This window comes from Capricornis sumatraensis, chromosome 20 (genome assembly GCF_032405125.1).
Source record: "Capricornis sumatraensis isolate serow.1 chromosome 20, serow.2, whole genome shotgun sequence".
Lineage (NCBI taxonomy): Eukaryota > Metazoa > Chordata > Mammalia > Artiodactyla > Bovidae > Capricornis > Capricornis sumatraensis.
The window spans coordinates 35,090,619-35,118,224 of NC_091088.1; the positions used below are offsets into that span (position 1 = coordinate 35,090,619).

Here is a 27,606-nt window from a genome sequence, read left to right on the forward strand (position 1 = left end):
CGACCCCATACACGGCAGCCCACCAGGCTCCCCCGTCCCTGGCAAGAACACTGGAGTGGGTTGCCATTTTCTTCTCCAGTGCATGAAAGTGAAAAGTGAAAGTGAATTCGCTCAGTCGTGTCCGACCCCCAGCGACCCATGGACTGCAGCCCACCAGGCTCCTCTGCCCATGGTATTCTCAAGGCAAGAGTACTGGAGTGGGGTACCATTGCCTTCTCCGAGAAGATCCTTCTTGATATAGGCAGCAATGGTACCCCACTCCAGTGTTCTTGCCTGGAGAATCCCAGGGACGGGGGAGCCTGGTGGGCTGCCGTCTATGGGGTCGCACAGAGTCGGACACGACTGAAGCGACTTAGCAGCAGCAGCAGCAGATCTATATTATGTATATCAATACATTTTAGCATTTTTTTTTTTTTGCACTTTGATATACAACCCATTCAAAGTAAGAAAATACAGGTTTGTCTTAATGATGGGACTTTTAAATAATATCCTAAACAGAGATGTAAGCATACTTTCTAATCTTACAATCCTTTTTAATATTTCTCAATGAAAGTTATTTTGTAAGCAATTCTGTGTTCATGGTATTTAATGTTAGATTATTCCTTGAAAGACAAGTTCTTGCAAAATTAAACATCCATTTTAGAATAAGTATTTTTAGAAAGACAGAAAAGTTCTAACAGGATTAATATAGGGGTATAGTTTTTTTTTTTTTCTTGTCTACCCAGTCCAAATGTGAAATTTATATAATTACCTGCATACATTTTAGTTTTCTTTCTTTGGGGAAAAAAGATAATAAATTCTAGATAATTGTCTTTTAACTATTCTAAAACTTTCTTCTTTGAACTTTAGCCTTCCAACATTCATGGCAAAGTTTTATGTCAACTCACAATACATTTCAGAATATAGCCAAAATGATTTTGTTTTTATTTTAAAGATTTGAAACTTTACACTGAGAAAATTCTTCTAAATCTATTACTGATACGTGTAACATGTATTTATATCAAGTTACTTTCCAGCACCACTAGTAAACTTTGTGTGTGTGTAAAAGCCTCTTCAATGTGTGACACATTTTTTTTTTTTGTCCTATGAAGAACCTTAAGAATAGATGCAGATATACTCAAAATACAAAGAACTACTTCATTAATTTATTTTGGGGAATCAAGCGAAGTCTTATGATCACAGGGTTTATGACTCCACAAAATATTTCATTGCATTTTTCTTTCAAAAGAAAGAAAAATTCCCTGTTTCTCCTTTAAGTAAACTATTCACACATCTGATCACTCTTCCACAACTTTGACAGGCACCTGTACCTGTAACTGTTTTCTTATCCCTGAAAAATTTGTTCAAATTCTCTCATTTTGAGAGATCTTTCTGATAAATCAAAACTGAATCCAGTAATTGAATATCTTCATAAAACTGTTAACTTTTATTGTCTTCAGTTTTAGAATATAGACAAGACCTAGCAATTCTGAACTATTAGAGCCATGTATCATACGTTCATTGAGTTCTTTGATGTATGGGAATAATTTAATTCTTTAATATGTCCAGAGCCCTGCTCAACAAATTATTGAGAACCTGTAATACTGTAGAAGCATATCTTTTAATAATACTATTCACATTTTAATATGGAAGAGATCTGGTACAATAATTTCTAGTGTAAAGATCACTTCCATTTGCATTATTTCTTTCCAAGGTTGATAAAGAGGACAAAGTACATAGACTATCACATAAGTTCACGCACTGCCCTTGACATTCATCTTCAGTTCATTTCAGTTCAGTCGTTCAGTCGTGTCTGACTCTTTGTGACCCTATAAATTGCAGAACTCCTGGAGTTCACCCAAACTCATGTCCATCGAGTCTGTGATGCCATCCGGCCATCTCATCCTCTGTCGTCCCCTTCTCCTCCTGCCCCCAATCCCTACCAGCATCAGAGTCTTTTCCAATGAGTCAACTCTTTGCATGAGGTGGCCAAAGTATTGGAGTTTCAGCTTTAGCATCAGTCCTTCCAAAGAACACCCAGGACTGATCTCCTTTAGGATGGACTAGTTGGATCTCCTTGCAGTCCAAGGGACTCTCAACAGTCTTCTCCAACACCACAGTTCAAAAGCATCAACCCTTCGGCACTCAGCTTTCTTCACAGTTCAACTCTCACATCCATACATGACCACAGGAAAAACCATAGCCTTGACTAGACGGACCTTAGTCAGCAAAGTAATGTCTCTGCTTTTGAATATGCTATCTAGGTTGGTCATAACTTTCCTTCCAAAGAGTAAGCATCTTTTAATTCATGCCTGCAGTCATCATCTGCAGTGATTTTGGAGCCCCCAAAATTAAAGACACAGTTTCCACTGTTTCCCCATGTATTTCTCATGAAGTGATGGGACCAGATGCCATGATCTGTTTTCTGAATGTTGAGCTTTAAGCCAACTTTTTCACTCTCCTCTTTCACTTTCATCAAGACATTCATCTTACATTCTTTGATTTGCTCATCACAGTAGTTTTGTTTTAACATTGTCCAACACAGCCTGCTACAGAAAATTAAAAGCCTTGTTCAAAGTCACATCTTCATTAATTGGTGGATGGGGGACTTGTCTGATTTCAAAGTTTGTACTCTATCTCCTAATACCATGAGTTTGCACACTCAGTATGTTAGAATAGATGAGTCCTTAGCTCCCAGAATGAACCTATTCATTTTGTGCGAGAGGAAACTAAAATCCAGGGAGAAGTATATCACAGTGTGACCTTGACGAAACTAGCCATCTCTGGTCAAATGAAAGCATGACACTCAGAGAAGGATGACTCTGCTCAGCTCACCAGGTATAGCAACACCCTTTTCTTCAGACTGCTTTAAGATAAACAGCCTTCAAAAGGCTGAGAATAATACACTCAAGCAATAGAGGTAAGAAATTTTAGTAGGCCATCTACTAGGATGAAAGCAAAGTTAATGAGTAACCCAAAAACATCCAAGGACAACAATTACTGTCTTCCTCTATAAAGTGCATCAGCACATTCATTCTGGAGGCAGCTTAGGAATAGAACAGGCAACAAATAGAAAATGAACCCAACATGATGTCCAGAAACCAGAACAATACCATCCTTTCGTTGCCAGGGGCCCTCAGTAACATTAGACAACACTGAACGTTAGCTGAAAATTGTTAGCTGACAGATACCTAAACCAACTATGCATAGCAACTGGAAAACACATGAACTATTTACCAGGAGATGTGGATCAAAACTAGAATGGATTCTAATAAACTTGCAAAAATAGAATTGTCAGCCCTGCCTCACAGTCCTGCAGCACAAATTGCAGTGATGTCTGTGGATCACTGTGAATTTGGAGAGAGCTCACAACATGATTTGACTCTGCAAGCAGAAAAAAGATTAAAAAAAATATAGTTCAACATCATGTGTCTAAGCTCAGGAATCCTGAGGATGCCAATCTGAAACTCACAGGGAGGATTATCTGCTGGTGACTGCAGATGTACACCACTACCCCGATCAGCTAAACACTTTGTTAAGGTGAGAGAGGGAAATCTAGGAAAACCTGACCCATAATGTTGGGCTTCCCTGGTGGCTCAGCTGGTAAGGAATCCGCTTGCAATGTAGGAGACCTGGGTTCAATCCCTAGGTTTGGAAGATCCCCTGAAGAAGGGAAAGGCTACCCACTCCCATATTCTGGCCTGGAGAATTTCATGGACTGTATAGTCCGTGGGGTCACAAAGACTCAGACACAACTCAGCAACTTTCACTTTCAATCCTTTATGTAGAAACTGTTTCACAAGTTGAGGAAGATTTAAGCAGGAACATCGTTTATGACAGTATAGAAGTTAGAATGTTTGATCATTCCTCCTCAAATCACAGCATTTTTGCAGGCTTAGCCTGTGAATTTCTCCCCTTGATGACAAAAAGCCATGTTAAGTTATAGCCTTTCTCTCTGAGAATTCAGATTAGTAGAAGACTGAGTCCCAAGGAGAACAAAAATACTCTGTACAGGAGGACAATACAGTGTCTATGTTATTCACTGTTTTATTTTCAATTCCTAGGGTGGTGCCTTGCAGGTGGTAAACACTAAATAAATAGGTATTGAATGAATATCTGAGTGAATGAAGATATATTGTCTCATCAATAACCTCAGAGGACAGTGGAGGAGCTACTCTTTGACTCAAGATAGATACACATGTCTACCTTAGCAGTCATCACAGTCCTGCAGAGAAAAGTGAAGAAAACTTTTCAGAAATGTTAAGTACTCCCTTCTTCTCACAGCCGAGAGGAATCTGGGTTGTTATGAACTACTTGGAATTAGACAGATAGAAAATAGAGGGAGCAGAGAGTATGTATTCCAGACAGAAGGAATGGACAGCAGGTACAAAAAGCGTGATGGGTTTTGCATGTTCAACCTAAAGGATGTATAAGATGGGAACAAGGTAGAAGGGAGAGAGTGATGGAAAATAAAGTTGGAGAGAGGACATCTCTCATCACTGTCTTTTTTTTAAGTTAATTTTTATTGGAGTATAGTTGCTTTACGTTATTGTATTAGTTTTAACTGTACAGTCGGAGAAGGCAGTGGCACCCCACTCTAGTACTCTTGCCTGGAAAACCCCATGAACAGAGGACCCTGGTAGGCTGCCAGTCCATGGGGTCGCTAAGAGTTGGACACGACTGCGTGACTTCACTTTCACTTTTCACCTATGTGCATTGGAGAAAGAAATGGCAACCCACTCCAGTGTTGTTGCCTGGGGAATCCCAGGGACGAGGGAGCCTGATGGGCTGCCGTCTATGGGGTCGCACAGAGTCGGACACGACAAGCAACTTAGCAGCAGCAGCAGCTACTGTACAGTAAAGCAAATCAGCTATATGTATACATATATCTCTACTTCTTTTGGATGTCCTTCCCATTTAGGTCACCACAGAGCACTGAGTAGACTTCCCTGTGCTATACAGTAGGTTGTCTACTATTGATTTTTTAAGAAATACATTTGAAGTCTCTGTGTCTAGCATCTAATATCTTCATAACCTGGCTATTTACTAAGGCGCTACTAGCTCAAAAATTTTATCATTCTATCAACTCTTAAACATTCCATTTGTCAATATAGAGAGCCATATGTGTAACTGGACTGAGTCCTGTGGAAACCTACAGTTTTTAGGTACTTTTTATTTTTAGCTATTGATCATCTTATGGTAATCAGGGTTACCCAAATACTCTTCTTTCCCATTTCTGCTTTCTCCCTGCTTTACTCGTTGCCAGCATTTACTGATATGTTCAATCACTGGCCTCTCAGGTAAGGGACAGTTGAACAGTATATAACTACTTATCACCCAAATCTTTATTTTGGTTTCCTTTTTGATATTTTTATTTGTTGCACTGGGTGAATGAGACAGATTCAGGGGGCTCACAAATTTGTAGAAAAAGAAGAGAAAGAAGGGGAGGAAACTAATATTTATTGAGTCCCTTCTAGTCCCCAGACACTGAACTTAGCACATTTTTATTTTTTTAACTTAATATTTTCTTATAAAAAACAACATAAGGATAGTTATTATTTTCCTCTCATAGAAAAAGGCTTGAGGTTATTCAACAATTTGTGCAAGTTCTCACAGTTCATGTTCAGAAGAGCTAATATTCAAAACTAAATATTCTTAACCAGAAAGCCTGTGCTGTTCTATATTCCACAGGGGCTCTCTTTTATCATTCATTCTAATTCATCCCAAGTCAGCTTTTTAAATGTTTATCTATGTAAGTGTCCCCTTTACTGTTCCCAAATTATTTCTCTGCCTTCTCTACACACTTTAATAAACTGAAGGATCCAAAGAACAGGGTGGGTGTTATTCAGGTCACATCCCTAGACGGCATGTCACGTATGCCTAATGTTGTGTCTATAAAATGCTCAAATTAATTCAAAATGCGAACGTCTGTGTTGAAAGGAGACGAAGTGATTGTCAACTACATTTAATACTTTTTTAGAAAGGGAGAATTTGCATAGACTGACAGCTCATTTTGTTTCCACATTCAATTTTAATATTTGGTTGTGCTTACCAAAGGACAGTCATGTTTATTTGGCACCTGCAAAATCCCAAGGCTTATTTTCATGCTTGCAAATAGATGACAGATCAGTAAATAACATTATTCTTTAATGACACAAACAACAAAGTAGTCTAAACAAGATTTGGTTAAAAAAGTGTGTTCTCTGAGTAATTCTTTATACTTCCCCTAATGTACAGTTGCTTCCAACAACAAGTGTTCTATTTTTTTTTTTTTCTTTTGAAGCAAAAGTCTCAGAAAGTGAAATTCTAAAACAAAAATAAAACAAATGTCTATGCTATAAGGTATTTTTAAGATAACTTCAAGGTAACTAACCATGTGAAAATCTATCTCTTGTTTCTTCTCTTTCAAAAATCTTCACAATTAGAATTCTCTATAAGAACCAGAAATGATTGCAAGCAGGTTGATAGTGAAGCTCTGAATCAATTCATAACTCTGAATAGCATATGGACAACTACACATATCAGTTTATGCAGTATATCTAAATTATATCCATAGGAATCAGCAATCTCAGAACTAAATTGTCTTCCATAACATACATTGGAAAATATATGCTGTACTATACTGTGTATGACCAGAGCAATAATTTTAGGCTTATCAACTTTTGCAAAAGAAATTCTTAACTTCTGAGGGTACTCTTGTATTATGACTTAAAAAAAGAAAATCAACCATACAAAAAAAAAAAAGATTTGGAAATGACGCAAAATAACAAGAGCTTTATAAAAACTTCTTAAGCAAAGAAAATCTAGTTTTCTGAACCAAACTCCACAGCCACACTCAACTTGGAAGTGCAGATCTGTTATCTATTTTTCTTAACTTGCACATCATCTTTAATTACAGTTTAGATGACAAAATGAAACATAAATGGCTTTTTATCAACGAAGCATTGCTGGAAGCATAAACAATAAATTATGAATTACCGAAGCAGAAGCCTTTTTGGATCATGTATGCATAATGCTATTCTGCATATTCGGAATCCCAGTTGGCCCTTCTGTTTCATGCAAATCGAGCGCTACCTTTTATGATTTAACACTGAGGAAAAATGCCTTGCTTCATATGGGTAAAAGCTAACATCATATATGAAAAAGCCCTCTTGTCAATGTTTGATGCTGTGGAAGTCTACTGTGTGAGCAGAGTGGACAGGATCACCATATTGGAAGCATGCGTGGATAGATATTCATTATCACACTCACACAAGCACACAGTGTTCATTTGTTGCTTAGGTATGGTTGCCAGAGTAACCCAATAATAATGAGTCCACTGTCGCTGAGGGATGGAGGCTTTTGTAAAGAATACTTGAGGAAAGAGATGCTATTTAGGAAAGTCCTCTGTTAGTTTCAAAGCAGCTTGGTGTAATGGAAGAATTTAATGAGACTCAAGGTGGCTAGAAAGAGGACAGTCGGCTTACCACGGTGGTCCTCTTTGCTGTGTGGATCATCAGGAAGGCCTTTCAGGTCTCATTCAGCCCAGACGAGGTAGAATGGCTTAAGAGAGAGGAAAGAGGAACTCTGCCTGGAAACCTACCTCCTGAACACAGGAGAAGTGTTCATGACGGTTCAGCTGCACAGAGGACGGAGAGAAGACGACCAGCTTGGGCTGGCTTAGGAGGGAAACCCACTTTCAAGCAGTAAATTTTAGTTTTGGGGCAAGAGGCTTCTGAATTAAGTTGGTATTATTCAAAAGAGCAAAGGAAGACTGTCGTTCATTTTCCAGCTTATACAAAATGATTCCCGTAGAGTCTGTTTTGGGAGGTAGTAGGTGAATTTAAAACAACTTGATATGCTAGAATAGAATGTCATCTTAACAAGTTGGAAACTGGAATTAGCCTTTGTGTGGAGAAAGCTGAGTTTCATGTTGGCAAAGGAGAAAGAAAGAAAGAAAGAAAAAAAGCCTGCATATTTAAAACTAAATCCAGGAATCCCAGCAATTTTGTGGCTGGTAAATATCTTCATTCTTTCCCCACCTTCTCGTCTTCCTATTTTTTTCCCTTTTATGTTTCTTTGATGATACGCTTTAGACTGCAATGCATTGCAAGGCATATTAGTGAGGATCATGGTTTTCACAGCTACCAAATGAGGCCAGTTTCAGAATTACTGTGCAACATTCAAAAATCAACAGAATTAAAGCTGCAAAGAGACCTGTTTGAGAACAGTAAACCAGAAAAGATGGAACACAGCATGGGCATTTAGGAATTAATGGATTCTTGTAAATAGGATCTTGTCCCATTTCATGATGAGTATTTTTCTGTGTGCCAGACATTGGGATAATAGCTCTGTAAGCCATCGGTTACTTATATTCATCAAAGCACACCTAAGGGGTAGATAGGTGGTGTTATCTTTGGTATCACAGATGAGGAAATTGAAGCTTAAAATAACTTGTCTGTGGTCAGTATTCTCACAAGAGAGGTTTCTAGAGGATCAAAAGATGTGAAACACATAATGACTGAAGTTGGCCGTTGAGTTGAGATGGAAACCCTGCCAAACAAAACATGAATTATGCTCTGAACAGGTAACTATGGAATGGACATTGAGATAACTGAAGGCACACTTATTTCAAAGCTCCAGTCAGCATCTCCATTATCCAAATTAATTATCCAAATCAGGCCTTTTAGAGTGAGGTTCTTGCTAATAGAATTTTGGTTAATGAAGAGTCATCAAGAAGAGACAAAAACAAAAATAGTGTCATCAGATACTCTGGTTTCCCCACTGTTTTTCCCAACCAGTAGTCTAATCAAGCTATAATTGAGGCCAAGTCCATGTCTCTCTTTCCCACACACCCTCTTTAGGGCAGAGTTATGTTTATTCTCATTATTCTACACATGTGATTCAAATATTTCAGTAAAGATTCCCATTTTTCCAGCTAGCTTCTTGGCAATTTCCATCAAATCTTCTAACTACAGTGTGCAGGCTAGAGAAAATCATGTTTCTGTCAGCCTCAGATTTCCTGCATTCAAGATGTTTCTGTATCTGGGGGAAGTTCATTTATTTTCTCTGACTTGTTATAGTTAATTGTTGAGTATCTTCCATTTTCACAATTGGAATGAAAGTCAGTACTGAGGTGCAGTCAGTCACACTCCCTTTGTTTATAAATTCATCCAACTGGAAGATGAAGAAAACGATATCTGGGGCTGTATAACTGAGAAGATGTAAGCTGTTGTGGTTGTTTAGTGTGTACATGTGATGAGTGACTCTTCACATTTTTGACCTTTGTTTTCACCTTTATCTGTGTTGAAGTTTGCTTTCCTATTCTGGCAGGGATATAATTCTCATATATTCAGAAAGAGAATTATTTGTGAAATCACCCAACTGCATAGGAGACAAGAGACAGTTAATTTCTATCTCATTTTGTTTTTGATTATGAATTAGTCAGCTGAAAATTGCAGAAGGACCAAGCTATATGAGAGGAGAGAAAGATCACAGTAAATGTGAACTGAAAGACATGCTGCAAGTTTCTTAGAAAATGCCAAATACTGAAGCCATCTCCCTTAAAGATCCAGTTAATAAGAGGAGCCATCCACCCATCAATTATGGATTTGACTAGGTTGCCTCTCTCAAAATATTAACCCTTATCTGGTGGGCTGGGACTTGTAAATCATGGTGTTCTCAGTGGAGAAACATCAGCTATTGACCATTTTAAAATCAATCTGAAGAAGAAAAAAACCATTCCGAATATGAGCTCATCATTTGATTTTCTCATGTTTCAAATGTAAAACATACCATAGTTTTAGAGTAAATGATGTCTAATATTTGAATTTATTTTTTGGTTGTTTTGTATTCTATCATCTTAAGGAATGGGTAACAGGCTCACAAGACATCATCTTATGTACCTTCTTATCAATGTATCTCCAGCATTTTAAATCCAACAGCTTCTTTCCATTACTTTAATGGTTTCTACACATTAAGAGGAGACAAATTGTGGTTTATGTCCTGTTTTCTTAGAAACTATCCAGATTCCAAAAAAGTGAAACAAAACTCAATGAATTTCTGATCTAGGAAAAGAGAGATAGTGTATAAACTTGACATATCCGTTCTAAAGGCCTGTGGGTTCATGATTTATTCTGTGGAGATATTGAATATTTGGATCTTAAATCCAAGTCACAGAGAACATATGTCCTAGTTTCCACAAGACAGTCCTGGTTTATGGTTTTTCTAGGCATAAATATAAATAGCAACCCCTTTCACTTAAAAAAAAAAATCCCAATTGGAACAATAAATTATATGGTCACTCTTTACAAAATAAATCAACACATAATTTTATATAAACAATCATGGCACAGAGAGTGTTCTTTCTCTTCTGAGCCCTTTTGTGATACCTAGGCCCCCCACCTCCTTTTTTTTTGCAATTATTTCACACACTTGTGAGGTAAGGCAAAACTTAGGTCATATTTTCTAGTTTCAAGAGAAAACAGATAATCTACATATCTTTAATATTTTACTGCAAATTTTAGTGAAATGTGTGATGGGGCACAAAGAATTTTCCTAGGTGTATAAGCTTCTACTTTGTATTAATTCTAAAAGTTTAAGAAGACACTTGAAATGCATTCACCTTAGGACTAAAATCTCATCTTTAAAGGGTTTAGGGCATAATAAATATAGTACAAAGCTACACTTTCACAGGCATGCAGTAACAACCTTTCATTCATCCAATATATGTTTATGCAGTATCATTGAGCCATACTTATAATGGCCAGCCATATCCTGAATTGCAGAAGGCATAGAAAGCAACAAGGAGCTCAAAACCTGGGATGGGAAAACGTTTCTTCACAGAGAATTTTTAAATGTTGGGCATTTGATATGCAAAAATAATGACTGATACCTGTTGGTTCAAATCAAAGTAAGAATTGCCCACACTTTTGCATAGACTTTCAGCTTAGTTTGGAATTTCCAAGGGGGCTCTCATCTTAGGCATAGTCATGTGACTTCCGCAAAAAAGAAATGTTGGCAGAGTTACCCAAAAAACAAAAACAATGTACTTGGATTAGAGCTCCTAATTAAGGGAAGCTAACACATGTAACTCCATCACTGAGGAGAGAGATCAAGATTTCATCTCCTTAATGTTTGCAAGAGTGGAAGCCAGCTGAATGAGTAATATCTATACAACAGCTTTCTCATTTCCTTTTCTGTGATGCATTCATGATCCGCAAAGAAACAAGTAGCATTTTGTTAAAAGGTAAGGCCAGAATATACTTTAACAAGGGCCATACATGTTATTTCACTTCATAAGGGAAGTTTTATCAAAATTCACTACCTCCTTGAATCAAAACAAAGCAAGTAATCCAAATGTCATGAACCAGATTTTACTCTTCCAATTGAGTATAGTTTATTTTTTACATAGGCCATTCATAAATCTAAACAAATGCCTATAATAAAGCCAGAAGACAGACCCTGACAACACATTTATTTTGCTAATCATTCTGTGAAACATCTGAAATGAAGACTTAAATACATCTGAGCCAAAATAAATAGCTAAAAATCCTTGTTAAATATACTGTAGCTTAGAAAAGAAAAATGTATAGATGAGATAGACTTTTAAAAAATGATCTCTGACCTTCCTGTGTAATAGACAACAGTTAAGGGAAATGGTTAATCTGAGCTTGGTTCTTAACAAATAATGAAATGGATTAAATGTTCTCTGTGAGTAAAAGACTTAACAATAAAATCAGTTCATATTAGCACCAAAATAACACTGATAAGGAGTGTCCTTCAAGAAGGATTTTCAGATCTAATTGCTGTTGTCAAAGTTGGTACAGGCTTAAAACAAATACCTCTAATGTGTACCCACAAAGCAGGCAAAATTAGAATAGGCTTTCCCTAAAGACTTGGTAAACATTCAATTAAAACTTAACAACTGCAAAGTATAAGCCAGCTCCTCCTCTATCAGATATCTCAGTATCTTAAAATTACTGGAACTTTCACAGGGTTTAAATCTGTATTTTCATTTCCTGTAAGTAAGGTGATTGAGGTACTGCCTGGGACAAAATTAACTTGCACATTCACAATTTCCATATGTATTGTTTGAATACTGGAAAGAGGAACAGTTGCAATTAACATGGCTTTAGGCTGATAAGCTAAATTTTAACTGCTCATAGGTGAAAAAAAAAATACTGTGCTGATATTTTCAGTGAAATTATGAAATCACATCCTATTTTCTGATGTATATCCTATCCTGCTTCCCAATGCTAATATATTTACCTTCATTTTTCTTGATGGTAAAATTCGGATTGTTGACCATTTCTGGAAGAAGACTGTATAAGAAATAATGTCCATTTTTGGGATCATCTTTGTCCATGGCACTCACTGTTTGAATGACCTGTAACATAAAACTTGACGTCAGCATTTCTGATGACATCAGAGGGCTCGCACTGCCTTTAAAAGCTGAGTGACATTCCTCTCATGGAGTGATACTTTGGTCCAAGGAATCTTTTCCATTTTCTAAATTGTTATGGATGGTTTGTGCCACGGATAAGGAGAAACATTCATCACTTTGAAACCTAGCTCTGATAAGTTCATGAAAATTAAGGTCATTACCTTTGTGTACATTTATTATCTGTGGCTTGAAATAGCAAATTTCAGGGTATTTGAAAACATTTGCATTGGGCATTTAGAGGTTTCTTTCCATTTGGAGTATGGGTGGGCTTCTAGAATGAAATTTGGAATTGTACAGTGATTGTAGTGTGGCTTCTGGGAGGATATTGGAGGTAAAGGACTTAAATCTTGAATCCTCACAGCTCCTCTTTCATTTTGCTGATTAGGCTGTAAGTGCCAAATGGTGTGTTCCTGGACACAAACATCACTGCCACACACCTTTCTGAAGAGTTGTGTCTTCTGTTCCCTCCCAATAATGAATACTGTTTTTAAAGCTAATGGATAACACATGCAAACAATGCTTTGGAATGTATCCTAGATGAATAAATTATAGGGCTTAGAAGAATTACCACCATGCAGAGAACTGTTTGGATAGATACACATACTCAGAATCGGTGCCAGTTGAATGTGCTTATTTCATTTGCAGAGCTGCATTAACTTAGTGCTAAGTTGTTTCTTGGGATGTCAAGAGAATTCACTTAATAATTCATATCTATAAATTTGTGATATTAATCACTTCAGTATGAAATGCTGGGCAACAGCTAATGGAGTATGATAGCTTATACTTCCACTGTAAATAGCTACAACATAATTTCTACCAAAAAAAAAAAAATATGCCTATGAAGCATGACTCTCAAGGAGATATCAGATTTACCATCAAAAATTAACACATAAATACTTTTAGGTTTGTGAAATTTAGAGAATACAATTTGATGCCTAATATGCCTGTTTGAACAACTATGTTCTATTCAACTTTGCCAGTATCATTAAAAAGAAAAAAACTGAATCACTTTTTTTTTTTTTTTGAGAAAGATATCATTGCCTTGGACCTTATTGCCTACATAAGATGAGAACCACAATTTAATAACATTTCCAATAGCTGTAGAGTTTTGCACTGTATCACCCACATGCTATATGGTATGTTATTTCAGGCATAAACGAAATAACTTCTCTCATTTTCTATTTCTCCATTTTTAAAAAATGGAACATATTCCTACTTGGTAGGTATTTTACTCTTGTTAAGGACCTTGTGAAATGTCTTATAATTTTACTTAGCTTGAGTAACAGAAAATAGTACAAAATATAACTCATGGATAAAACAATGAGATAGCCATTAAGGTGATGGAGTCCGAAATAAAGCTGCCTTGATAGAAGTCATAATTACTAATTGCATGACATGGAGGGACTTTACTCTTTTTGAAACTCAGTCTTCTTGTATTCCTAAATTTTCAATGAAAATAATACTTTTTTTCATAGGATCCTTTTCTTTAGGTAAATTCACATCAATTTCTTAATATACTGTCTGGTTCCTAGTAAATGTTCAATGAGTATTAGTCATCATCATTATTATTGACTATTTTTTGTTAAGGTCAATACCATTTTTTTCATGACATAGCACCTTGATAAGTGTAACAACTTTGATATTACATGAACAAGGCCTCACTTCTATCAAATTATGTAGGAAAGCAATTTTATTTATTATATCTAAACAACTGGCATATTTGCCTTGACATTTAAGGGCAGAGAGATTCCCTGGGGTTCCAGTTTTATAAAGAAGGGGAGAAACTCTGAAACCCAGATGACTCTTTTATTATATACAACCTACACATACAAATATTGAACAGAATAATTTTACAGGAGCCTTCTTTTAGGCAGTTACAAAGAACAGAGTTGGGGGGGCAGAATTACTTGTGAGTACATGTAGCATCATCTTCTTCCTTTACCCAATTTTGTTTCAAAAGACTTCTCTTTCCAAGTGCACCTATTGAAGAAGTAATTCCTGAAGTGTGTGAGCACATGTGAAGAAGATCAGGGACTTTCCCTGATGGTCCAGTGGTTAAGACTCCGTGCTTCCAATGTAAAGGGCATGTGTTTGAACCCTGGTTGGGGAATAAGATCCCACATGCTGTGTGGCATGGCCAAGAAAATATTTAGAAATGAATAAAAATAAGAAAAGCAAATGAAAAGAGGATTTCTTGATATCTGGGGGTGGAAATCATTCAAATTTAAGTGCATTCTTGAAGTGTAATTAATGGATAGATCTCCTACAAGCAATACCATTCTTAATATTTCTAAGTCATCTTCATGAAAACGACTCATACATGCTGGTAAGTGAATATACATGTTAAGCTCTCACAACCAAAACAAAAGAGGCAATAATTTAGCTTACCTGAAGTAAATGAGTTTAATTACCTGTCATACCACGTCTCAGAAGTTTGGTCTAAATATTACACCTGCAATGAATATTTTCCCCACCGTTTATTTAAGCCAGGAACTCTGTAAGACATGCGACTTCTTGAGCTTGTTGAACCAAAAACTCTTGGAATAGGGCCGAGAAATCTGTGTTTTAAACACTCTTCTTGGTGATTCTGATGCATGCTTAAGACAGGGATCACTCTTTTGAGTCAAGGGAAATGATTGTTGTCTATATGTCCCCTGTTATTATTCATTAGGAGAGTTTGTACTGTCAAATGCACATCAAAATCAGGGCATTATGCGTTGGAGAAAAAATGGTGAAATGGTGAACCTTTAAATTATCTTCCAAATATCTTATGAACTGGCTATGGTTAGGACTTTGGTTTAAATCATTTTCGACACTTCTTTTATTTTTAATGCAGATGGCCTGGCTGGTCATTTTCTCTTAAAGTAGATGCCTGGTAGATCATTTGGAGGACTTTATGCTATTAAAATGCATAAAGTTACCCATGTTTAAAAGGCTGAAATCTTCATTGATGTAATAACATCTGAACACACTCGGTTTTAAACAAGAGAAGAAAAAGAAGCAAGGAAGTGCACCTCCACACAAGCAGACTTTATAGGCACACTGAGTTGATGACAAATGAAAAGTACACACATTTCCCACTGTGAGCTACTTAGATATCAGTTGATTTTTTTAAGTAATTGGAGAACTATTTCATGAAAATGATATAAAAATTTTGGAGAAGTTATAAATTTGTTCATAAGTGATGAGTCAGTGCTTTCCCCCCTCTCACTGCTGTTATCAATACTACTATTGATATGTAGTATATTGATATACTACATACTACATACTACTGTGTATGTCATACATACATAGCATTTAGTTTAGGGGACATATGTATACCTATGGCTAATTCATGTTGATGTCTGACAGAAAACAACAAAATTTTGTAATGCAGTTATCTTCAATTAAAAAATAAATTTTAAAAAAGCATCTAGTTTAAGTACGATCTAGCAATAAAGTTAGGATGCAGCTGAAAAATCGAATGTTTGATAATATATTGTGGATTAAGTTCAAAGGAATCTAAAAGCTAATATACATCTCATCAGAAAAAACAAAGCTTATCTGAGGTCAGGCATAAGGAAATGAATTTCCAGGTAATACTTGGATTTCCATGGGAGCAGACTCTGACTTGAAAACAAATGACCTTTCTAAGGCATAAAACTGAAAAAAGGAAGTTTTTTGAGAACTGTGGGCCATATCATAATTCTGACTCTTAAAAAAATGGTTCATTGGTAATCAATAACATAAATCTCAAATTATAGTCAAGCAAGAATAGTAAAGGAAACCTCAGACTGCTCTTATTAAAACATTTTCTTAAGCTTTAGTTTAGACTTTTATACTGACACAAAAATATTTTAAATAGTACAGTTTTGCTGTCATTATTAACTTTTCAAAAGGCAAGCAGCCAGCAAACAAACACATTTCTGGTGATCTGATTGGTTAACAATCTTAAAATCCTTGTGGAATCTATTAGAATATCCCCTCTGAGTTTCTATAGGTATTATGCATTGATTTGTTCTTAAGTGATGAGTGGGGTTTTTTCTTCCCCTCTCACTGCTGTTACAAAAGTATCTGACATATGGTAGCTATTTAATAAGTATTGTCTAAATGAATAAGTGAGTGTATGAATACATAAATCATGTCAGGCATGCTTTAGCATCATCACTAATTCTTACATAACCTTGAGAGGTAGACATGAAGAATTCTAGTGCATCAAAGACATTATGACGTCTGATTCCAAGTAATTTGGATAACAAACGCCTATATCCTCCTGCCCCTGTGTTAGGTTGCCTCAAAATCTTCTTGGCGTTCATACCTTCTGCACATGTACTTCAGTTAAATTGGGCCTCAGACCTCTAATATTTTGGATAGCATAAGGATGAACTTATCCATCTTTGCCACGTATGTTATCTATTTTATGAGTATTAAAGGTTCCCTTTTGATTTTAAAGGTGAGCGGGAGAAGGCAATGGCACCCCACTCCAGTACTCTTGCCTGGAGAATCCCATGGATGGAGGAGCCTGGTAGGCTACAGTCCATGGGGTTGCGAAGAGTTGGACACGACTGAGTGACTTCACTTTCACTTTTCACTTTCATGCATTGGAGAAGGAAATGGCAACCCACTCCAGTGTTCTTGCCTGGAGAATCCCAGGGATTGGGGAGCCTGGTGGGCTGCCGTCTATGGGGTTGCACAGAGTCGGACATGACTGAAGTGACGCAGCAGCAGCAGCAGCAGCAGAAAGCGAGCAAGTGAGGAGACATTAAAGGCAGTATAGAACGGACAGGATAATTTTTGGTTTTCCATTCATTCTTTGGCCTATTATTGATGGTTTTTATCAGTGTTAACATTCCTGAAATACTAACTTCTAATTTCTTAGATCGAGCTTCCCTATGGCTCTGTGGTAAAGAACCCACCTGCCAAGCAGGATACGTGGGTTCGACTCCTGGGTTGAGAAGATCTCCTGGAGTAGGAATGGCAACCCACTCCAGTATGCTTGCCTGGGAATCCCAGGGACAGAGGAGCCTGGTGGACTACAGTCCACGGGATCACAAAAAAGTCCGATATGACTTCACAGCTACACAACAACAAATTTCTTAGATCAGCAGTTTTCAACTTGAGGGAGGGAAAAATGAAACATGAAAGCAAAATTGTAAGAAATTATTTATATATGCACTTATATGAAGGGAGGGTATGTAGCTTTTATCAGATTATCATTGGTATCTCTAACCAAAGAGAACAAAACAAAATAGGCTAAGAACCATGCCCCGAGTGATCTTTGAAAATATAAATTATGTCTACAAGAGAAATCACTTTATGCCAATGATGATGAAAAAGTAGGAAATATAGGAACTTGAGAAATTACATTAAAACCCACAGGATGACCCAATTATCCTATTATTTTCAAAACTTTGTAGCATAGTTCTAAATAAGCACTGTTCATATCTATTTAATGGATAGTTCCTAGACACTTTAAAAAAAAATAATTTTCAAAGCAATTCAATTTCTACCAAGCTTTTCCTTTTACTCCCCAATGTGTTTTCTTATGTCTTATTTCTTTGCATGAGTATACCCTTGTCTTTAAAAAGCACTAGGTGTCTCTTTAGAGTGTATCTTAGAGGTCTGAACTATAGAAAATACAGCAGGAAAATGCAGATTAGATTGTGTATGTTTCTTTTAAACACTTAGTAAAGTCCTCAGACCTCTGGATAGACTTTTGGGGCCTGTGCCTTCACTAACCCGCCATAGAACTTCCAACATTTCTGTTTCATTCTTTTTCACTCCACTTCACTTTACTGAAACTGAGTTGACATAAAATGATACAAAGCAAAGACTCTTGAAGGATGTATTTATACAAAGTTTGAATTTTCCAGTTGCTCCTGTTTCTTCTTTTCTTTTGCTGGTCTCTGCATATTTCATGTGAATATTGTATACCATTGAAATGATTAATATTTATTTAAAAAAATTTCCCCATCACTTGCTCTGCTTTGAAAACCTCATTAGGAGGGCAAAATTCAGTGTTCAACATAGTTTAGAAGTCTCAACTTGCTTTTTAGGCTTATCTGCTCTCCATCTTCTACTATATAACTTCACAGGAATATTTCCTGATGCCTCATGAATATCATAAACATTACTTCCTAGGCTGAAAATGCTAAGCATAATATTGTTTACTCTTCTGAAGCAAGATTTTTCCAGCTGAGTTCCATTTATCACTTGTTATACAGTTTTCTATGAAGGAAATTCAAAAGACTTTATAATCAACTTTGTTTGGCAAAGGCCAAGGACCATTGGGTTCTAACACATTGGGGATTCATATGTATTTATTAATGCAAAGGGATCTTATATTTAAACAAAATAAATACAAGATAATGTTTAACTGTTTAATACAGTGGTTCCCAACCTTATTGGGGAAAACAGACACATGCACACAGACACACCACATACCGTAACATTTACTGCCACATTTTACCATAAAAGGGCTTCTCAGGCATTCCCTTTAAGACATGCTATCCTCTAAAGCCCCGCATGAGTCTTAAAGTCCTGGAGCCCTCTTTAATCTCCTTTTGAAGGTGTTGTGTCTACATAGCTTGGTGGTTATAGCACTAACGCCACTTGTATCTCTGCCCTTCTGATAATACATCAGCTCCTCTTGGTATAAAGTGAAGTGAAGTGAAAGTTGCTCAGTCGTGTCTGACTCTTCGTGACCCATGGACTATAGAGTCCATGGAATTCTCCAGGCCAGAATACTGGAGCGGGTAGCCTTTCCCTTCTCCAGGGGATCTTCCCAACCCAGGGATCGAACCCAGGTTTCCCACATTGCAGGCAGATTCTTTACCAGCTGAGCCACAAGGGAAGCTCAAGAGTACTGGAGTGGGTAGCCTATCCCTTCTCCAGCAGATCTTCTCGGCCTAGGAATTGAAGTGGGGTCTCCTGCTTTGCAGGAGGATTTTTTACTAACTGAGATAAAATCTTGCCCAATTTATGTCACTAACACAAAGCCTAAGATGACAACATCCTAATGGTTACTGTCAATTTCACTTTCTTCAAAAAGGTGTGCTCATCACTATGGCTTCCATGAACAAATAAAAACAAGCATACACATGTGGCCACCATGCTTCCATCTAAATTCTTATCCACTAGCTTGAAGGTTGAAAATAAAACAGAGTAATCATTCAGTAACAGCCCAAGATTTGTAAACAGTCCTTTATACCATTTTTTCTCCTGTGGATCATTACTTATTTAGGTGAGAGGCCAGAATAAAGCCTGTGGATTTGGATTCATGCAAGAGGGTCAGCCAAAACATACAGAGGCTGCAAACATGATTTCAAAAAACATTTAGATTGTATGTGGTCCTGTCAGTTGATTCCAATGCACTTGAAGAAAATAATTATATTATCCCACAAATTCATACGGGGAGAAGTGATGTAGGAGCTCTTTCTTTACCACTGACAAATATAAGACTTATACGTTATCAGAGGAAGAGTTACTCCAATATAGGGGAATAGATTGTCCTAGCTAATATTGACTCATTTAGGGATTATTTATAGTGTTTCACTCCAAATCAAAGCTCATAAATATATAACAATAACAGCAATAAAACCAAATAATCTAATATTTTGCTATTAAAATTATGAAACTAATTAAAACATGTAGCACTAGTTATTATAGTTATTTATTGAGCACTTGATATTAAGCTGGATATTCTTAAAATATGTTTAAACTAACAGAAGACCCAAGGTTACAAAACTGGTAAATGGCAGATCTATGACTCAGACTTTTAGATTGTGCTAGTTTCAAACCTTCCAAACTTCATTTTTTTTCACTTTGCCTTTTTTTTTAGCTTTCCCCCTCTGTCAAAGTGCCACTTAAAAAGTTATGCTTCTATTAGAGACTGTCTTGAAAGGCTTTGTTACATGTGTTGTCTTTGCAGAGTTTTATGCATTCCACGGATTTACCATCTCCTTACTCCACCCAAAGTAAAATGAAAATTGTATTTTATGCATTTTGTTGAGGCTATCAGTTTCATCTATTCTAAAATCAATCTTCTCTCCCTCTTGTGTATGCAGATAGATCCTGAAAGATGCCTTCTGGCAGGAAAGTTAAAATTAAATCTTCTATATTTATTGTTTCATGAGTGTTATAAATGCCATAATTTTACTTCATTGTTTAACATTTATTAGAAAAAGACCAACAGAAACTAAATTATATATGTATATATATACATATATATATAGAGAGAGTAGCAAACTCATTCACTGCTGCTATTTATCAAGGGCTAATTCTACTTTCCTTATTCTGCAGAATGCTTTTGAATAGAGTGTGTTATTGATCATGTGTGTTATTGATCATGGGTGTTGATTTTTTTTTTTTTCGAAAAGTGCTCATTCTTGATTAGAATATTATTCTCATCAACAGAATTCCAAAATCTGCTCCTTGGGAAGCATTGTGAAATCCTAGAAAGTACAGGGACTGGGACACCTTCAAGAATAGACTTTGAAGCCCATGTTTCTTAATTTTCATGGGTGTGGATAGACTCTTACTCTTTTCTCAGCCTCAGCTTCCACATCTGTAAAATGTCTTTACACCACGAACTCCAAGCACAGTGGTGTTGAGTGCATATTAGATGTCTGGATGTATTACTGGATGCATGGAAGCATGCAGCCTCCCCAGTCACCTCTCTACCCCTTCACTGCCAGCACAGGCCAGGCTACCATTCTCTTTTGCAATTATATCCTTTTAGATGATCTTCCTGTTTCATTGCTCATGCCCACATCTGTGTGTGTGTGTGTATGGATTTTATTCAAACATAATACTCTTTTTGTCAAATTTCACTTTTCTTATTATACTCTTATTAAACTTGCTTATTACCCTTATTATTCTTAGCCACAGATGTCTTCAATTTTTCAAACACATCAAGTTTTTTCTCCCTTCAGGATCTTTGCACAGGCTTATCCTGTTGGCTAGAAGACTTCTGCTTTCACTTCTTGTATGACTACCCTCTCTCATTTTTTTTTCAGTTTCAACTTAAATTATCCCCATTTAAAAAGTAACTGTCTTGACAATGCTACATAAAAGATCTCTGCTTTTCCTATACTCTCTTCTGTCCCAGTTGTGTTAGTGTTTTCTTCAGCCTAATTTTTAAAGTTTATCTTATTGATTCATTCTATCCTTTTTATTATCCCTCTTCCTCATTCAGTTCCATTGGAGGGAACACTTTTTTTGTTCTTTTTATATTGTTTCTCCAGGTAATATTACAAAACTTGGCATCCTGTAGATGCACAGTAAATATTGTTCAGTAAATAAATGAATGATTTTTCATTTATGCACTATATGTCTGTGAATAAGACAAGTGTCTCAATGGTAATATCTGAGAAATTAATTATTAAAATATTTGTCATTGCTAAATTAGAATGCTGATTCTTAAATTTTGTGAATATCCATTACATGAAGAGCATTGGCTAGATACCTATCTACAAATATAGGCTATTATCTTTTTCTTTAACCTGTGATAGTCCCATGATAAGCAAACTTTATTGCCTCAGTATTGGTCAGAGAGAAAAAGGATTAAAAGAGATAAACCAAAGTGTGTTTTTAACCCAGACATAATTAACTTGGTGCTAAATAGCATATCTCGACTTCTACAGATGATGATGAAGCTTAAATTATATTCCACTAGATTTATTTACAGTAACAGGGAAGCTCCTTTCTGAAGGGGGGGAAAAAAAGCACTGAAAGGGTCTATTGTTAACTAATTTTAGAATGATAAATATTCTCTGAGACTTCAGAGACCTTGACTCACATTTCATATTTTCAGTTCAGTCCCTGTGTCACTGAACCATCAGGAGCAAACTATTCTAATTCTGTATGTATGGTAAGCATCTAAAATCAAATCCTAGAAAGACCCTCCTGAGGAGAGAAAATGTAGAACAGAGTTATGGAAGCCCCTTTGGCCAACACTGGCCACTGGTGTTCTGTAACTTTCACGTTTGGTTCTGAGTGTGGTGGTATCATCACGGTGAAGGAAGACACTGGCTTCTTCTGGTGGAGCTGTTACGTGGTCCTCCACCTCTCCCGTCAGAGGTCCATTCTCCTCAGACAGAACCTGGTTTATCCCCGGCTGACTTCTTCTCAGCACCTGATAGATGTTCCCTATCTCTGGTGGCATGTGTCCTTTTTAAGGGATCTTTTCCTTAAGATAGTTCCAATTCCTCTCATCTCTTCAACTTCCTTTCTGCCCAGAGCACTTGAGATATTTTCTTGCAATTCTGTCATTTCTAATGTTATTAAGTGTCTACCAGAGAGAAAACTCTATATGGAAAAAGATGGATGTTTGTCTGCCACTAAATCCCCAGTACCTAGCCAAGTTCTGGGATATATTAATAGTTTGTATTCAATAAGCATTTACTGACTGACCCAAGCTTATCAAACTATTAGATACATACATTTGCAGCATTATGTCTTCCTTTCTAATTTTAAAATCTTCAACTCATACCCTCATTTCTGCATTGACCATCAAATAGGAGTAAGTGGAGAGAATCTTTTCATTCATCCTGTTAAACTGAGGGCCAAGTCATGGCACTATTAAACTGGAGACTAAAAATATACATCACCTTATAACTTTTAACTTAAATTACCTGTAGCTATTTGGGGGAAATTATGTTAAGTAAGAGCAACTAGCTAGTTACTAAGTTTTAAATAAGAGTAACTAGTAATCAGAAAACACCACATTAACATTTAACTTTGAAATGGAGGGATTATTTAAAAGGATTCTAAAAGGGGTTCTCATTGATTTTTCCCTTATAATATGGACTGTGAATTCTTTTTCTCTGTCATGGGTGGTCATTACCCTCTTAAGGGAACCAGTTCAAGAAAATGTCATCTTTCACTTCAGCATCATGAGAAGGTGGTAGAGTGAGACCAGACTTCCAGTTCTGCTTTCACAGTGAGCCTATAATAATTTCAGCACAGGTGTACCATGAACTAGGGATGTAGGCCTAGAGAAGAGGAAGGTGGTTTTCCTTTCTTTTTCTGTATTTTAGACTCTGTTTAAATGAGTCCAATGGAGAACAGTCAAGTGCAGTAGCATTCTCTTGTGCTCATATTGCAACTGGTTTTCATTCTCTGAGATGTTTTAGAAACCTCTTTACAGAGGGTCACCCAACGCAGAAGATTTGTTACAGATTGGGTTTTTTGATGGCTTGTGCTTGATTATTGCTAATGATATCCAGCTGCATCATCTCCCAGACAGCAGACCTTAAATCCATATCTTCCAGGCAAACCAGACATTTCAAAGTCACCTGCACTTCTTTCTCTGAGGATGACATTAATTGTTGAAAAATATAGAGATGACTGAATTTAGTGCTAATTCAGTTTTTGACTTTTTTTTTTTTTGCATGAGACTGTGATAATTAATATTCTAATTTCAAAATGAGTCATGTGGTAGGATGAAACATGATGGAAAGTGCATCCATGCTGAACTTATATAAGTGAACACTATTTAGTGTGGATAACAAATATGAATTCTTGAAAATGTTAAATATAAAAATGTGATATTTGAGTCATTAAAAGTGACCTGGGAATGATGTAATGAATCAAACATGAGTTCTGACTAGCACAAAGGATTCAAGGAATTCAGAGCTATTTAAACTGTGTGTATCAACCAGTCAGCCATATGTCCAGAAAATTTTGCTGAACAGACAAATATCTGATATCTTCATGTAAATATGAAGTCAAATAAACATGCTTAAATATTCATCTGAGGATAAGATGGTGCAGTGTACACACACAACAAACATTTTTTTCACAGAGTGAGTCATTCATGTTGATTTGCAAAAATCATAAAACAAAGAATCGACTTTTGTTTTTTATTTTGATCCTGCATAGGAAAGGTGATGAAACAGTGTATTTTTTTCCTGAGGATTAAAAACTGATGATGAATCATTAAAACCTTGGAAACAGTCAAAATCCACAGGGTAAAGCTCCATATTTCAGGAGGTCTAAAGGCATGCATGTCAATATCACAAGTGAAGCCAATGTGGAATTTTTGAAATATCAATGCCATTGACTCTCTGAACTTGTGTGATGAGTTTTGCATGAACAATGTAGTTTTATTTAAAGTCTAAAGCATTTGACAGTTTCTGTATGATCAAAAATGTCTGACATAACTCTGTGACTGTCTACATCACCCAGCAACAATCTGGTCCACATAACCATATTCTTGAAAGCTGACCTTGCGTGTATTTGGACCAAACTCTCTCCATCAACTCCATTCACCAACTTTAGCTAAATGATATTTACTGCCACGTATATATACTCCATCCTCAAAGGATCACAAATAAAAACACTCAAAGGATAAGACAAGTAAAGGGCAATTCAACATGATGAGATTAAGAAAGGCTGAAACTAATGTTAGAGTAGTATTTTAAAAAAGAGGTCCCCTTTGGCATTTCACTGCTGAAGGTAAGTATTTTGATTATAACATATATGATGCCTAGTATTTAAAATTGATTTTATTATTAAAATGTTCATGTGCATACACATGTACTTGTGTCGTCTTTTAGTGGATGGAAACAATGCTAATCCTTCAGACAGAGGAGAATAGTCTGGGGAAAATGTCCACTGTTTTATAGGGGAGCAGCAACTTGATCTTCTGTAATAAGTACATAAACCTATAGAGCCACAGTGCTATTCCCTTCTTAGGTGGAAAAAATCTGACTCTTGTCAGGTAAACGCTTGGCAAATAGTAAGTTGCATTCCTAACACCCACATGAGGCACAAGAATAGTTGGATTAACAACTCCAATGTCATGCTGTCAGCTGCTGTTTATTTAAATTAAAATGTCACCATCCAGAAATAAATTAGGAAGTTGAAAAAACGATAAATTTCTTAAACATACAGTACTTTGGCACCTGTTCAAATAAATCTATTACATTTGTGGTTTTTTTCGAACTTTACATAGACTATTTCCATTATGACATTCAGAGTATAGCAGGTTTTGTTTTTGTTGTTGTTCTTTCTTAACTCTCTCCCTCTCTCCCACCTTCTACCTCCTTTCCTGCCTCCCTCTCCACTACATTCTCCCCTTTCCTTCTCCCCTCCTTCCCTCCTTTCCTTCCTTTCTTCCTTCCTCCCTGTCCCTCTCTGTGTCGCCATTGTCTTATCTATGCTAATAAGAGAGGTTAAAAAAAAGTTTCATCAATACACATCAATACACAATTATCAGATGCTTTACTTGCATGTTAAAAACATGTTGTTTGTCTTATGTCTATCTAAATATAGCTACACCTAACAGATTTAAAAATGCACTTCCTACGACTGGTCTTCCTAGGGTTCCATTATTATGTGTTATTCCTACCTTTGATATGAAACTAACATGCCTTCCCCATGGGCTTTTTTCCCCTTCACTTCCTGTCATTTGAAGGTTTAACATTTTGGCCCCATTACTCTAAGACCTCCCCTGTGATCATCCCTATCCCGAGATATTTTAAGCTCATTTTTGGCTCCAGGTTCATGGCACCACGGGCCATTTCTTTTCAGGAGCCAATTTGGTCATAAGTCAGAAGAGAATAACATCTTGGAAAGAAAAATACTCTCTCTCTTTTCCCATGTGGATGATTCTTGCCTATGACTTTGCAGGTTGTAAATGATTCAAATGCACACTATAATGCAGGTTAATCAAATATGAGACAGTGGTATACAAACATATTCAGCATTAACAACATGGAGATATTTACTTGGCCGGGTTTTCCATTTTCACATAAAAATGCCTCATATTCGGATGCGAATTCAGGGGCGTTGTCATTGACATCCAGCACTTTAATAGCAACAGGTACTCGGGATATCTGACTGTGGTTCCCTATGGGAAGGAAAAAATAACATCAGCATTGAGGATACTGCATTTTAACGTGCAACTCAACTTTCTTCTCGAAAGCCTGTGTGTCTGTTTTAACTTTCCTTAATTAGGGTGTTTTCAACATGGTGATTATGGAATCTGACCATTCAGTAAGGAAAAATAGCAAGTGCTTGGCTGCTTTAAAAATAAAGTATAAATTACTATTCTAAACACCATTTGATGGAGCTTAGCTTGACAGACTCTCTCTGAACAAATTAAAAGAGGCTTCCTAGATGAAGAAAGCTTTATTTTATTGATAAAGCCCATTGTATGAAAGGAAAAAGAATTCTAAGATTTATCTCTTTGTTTATCTTGGGTAGAACACAGCCCATTTTTGCACTATTACATGTTTGACTGACTATAAAGATAAACATCAAAAACCCAAAAAAGGCTAGAACCACATTAACTGTTGAGAAGATATCTTTAATAATGATAAAGGGGATAATCTTAAAGATAGGGACTCATATCTTATATGAATTTTATTTTGTACTAAAAATTGACCTTGGGATCTTTTTGGATTAGATAAGCCAAGTTATTTTAATATTGTCATTTTCATAAAGATTTTCATCAGTGTAAACAGATAATAATCTTTTAATCTTTCCATGTCAATTCCAGTAGCATGGAACTTAATGCATAATCCTTAATCTTTGAGTCTTTAAATTTAAAAAGTTATATGCAGACACACACACACAAACATGCATGCACAGAAATAAGGTTCATTAATACATTGCCACATGATAATTTTTTATTTGTAACAAATGCAATACTGTTTGACTCTGACTGTACCATGTAATAATCTTTTGATCATGTGTAAATTACACAGAATGTATTGAAAAATGGAGAATTATTTGTGTTTCTGTGGCACTGAATATTTATAAGCAAGTCAAGAGAAAATAGATCTTTAGCTTTTGAATATGAAGACATAGACTTGTATTTGATATATCAAACTCTTCTTTCTGACAGCTGATTAAATTTTGACCTCTGAAACCTTCAAATATTCATTTTTTCCATTAAATATAAAAGTATTTTAAAGCACATGCCAAATAATCAGAGCCATGTTACAACTTTATAGTTGGTTAACCCCACTGGCAATGCTACGAGATTTGAATTGGGTTAACTATCATGGCTATTCACCAATATGCTAATTTGATTTACTATGGATGGATGAACATCATCCTTTGGAATTCCAACCACTAAGTAACTTCCCCAAAATCACACCAGTAGCCTCAAATGTCTCACCTCTACTACTCCTTTTTCTTTTACTCTATTATGTCTGATGAATTAACTCATTCCCATTCAGAGGGGATGCATGCAGCTCCCCGCTTCAATGTAA

At 36.3% G+C, this 27,606-nt stretch overlaps 1 protein-coding gene across 1 annotated transcript in view; it reads right to left on the reverse strand.

The window, feature by feature from the left end:
• The window catches only part of CDH8 (cadherin 8), a 375,808-nt gene that overhangs the window by 45,602 nt on the left and 302,600 nt on the right, over window positions 1-27,606 (reverse strand). Inside the window, exons 8-9 of the mRNA XM_068991808.1 lie at window positions 26,116-26,237; window positions 12,229-12,346 (exon numbers count right to left, since the gene is read on the reverse strand). Of these exons, the coding sequence (XP_068847909.1) occupies window positions 12,229-12,346; window positions 26,116-26,237 (240 nt within the window). The remainder of the gene's footprint in view (window positions 1-12,228; window positions 12,347-26,115; window positions 26,238-27,606) is intronic.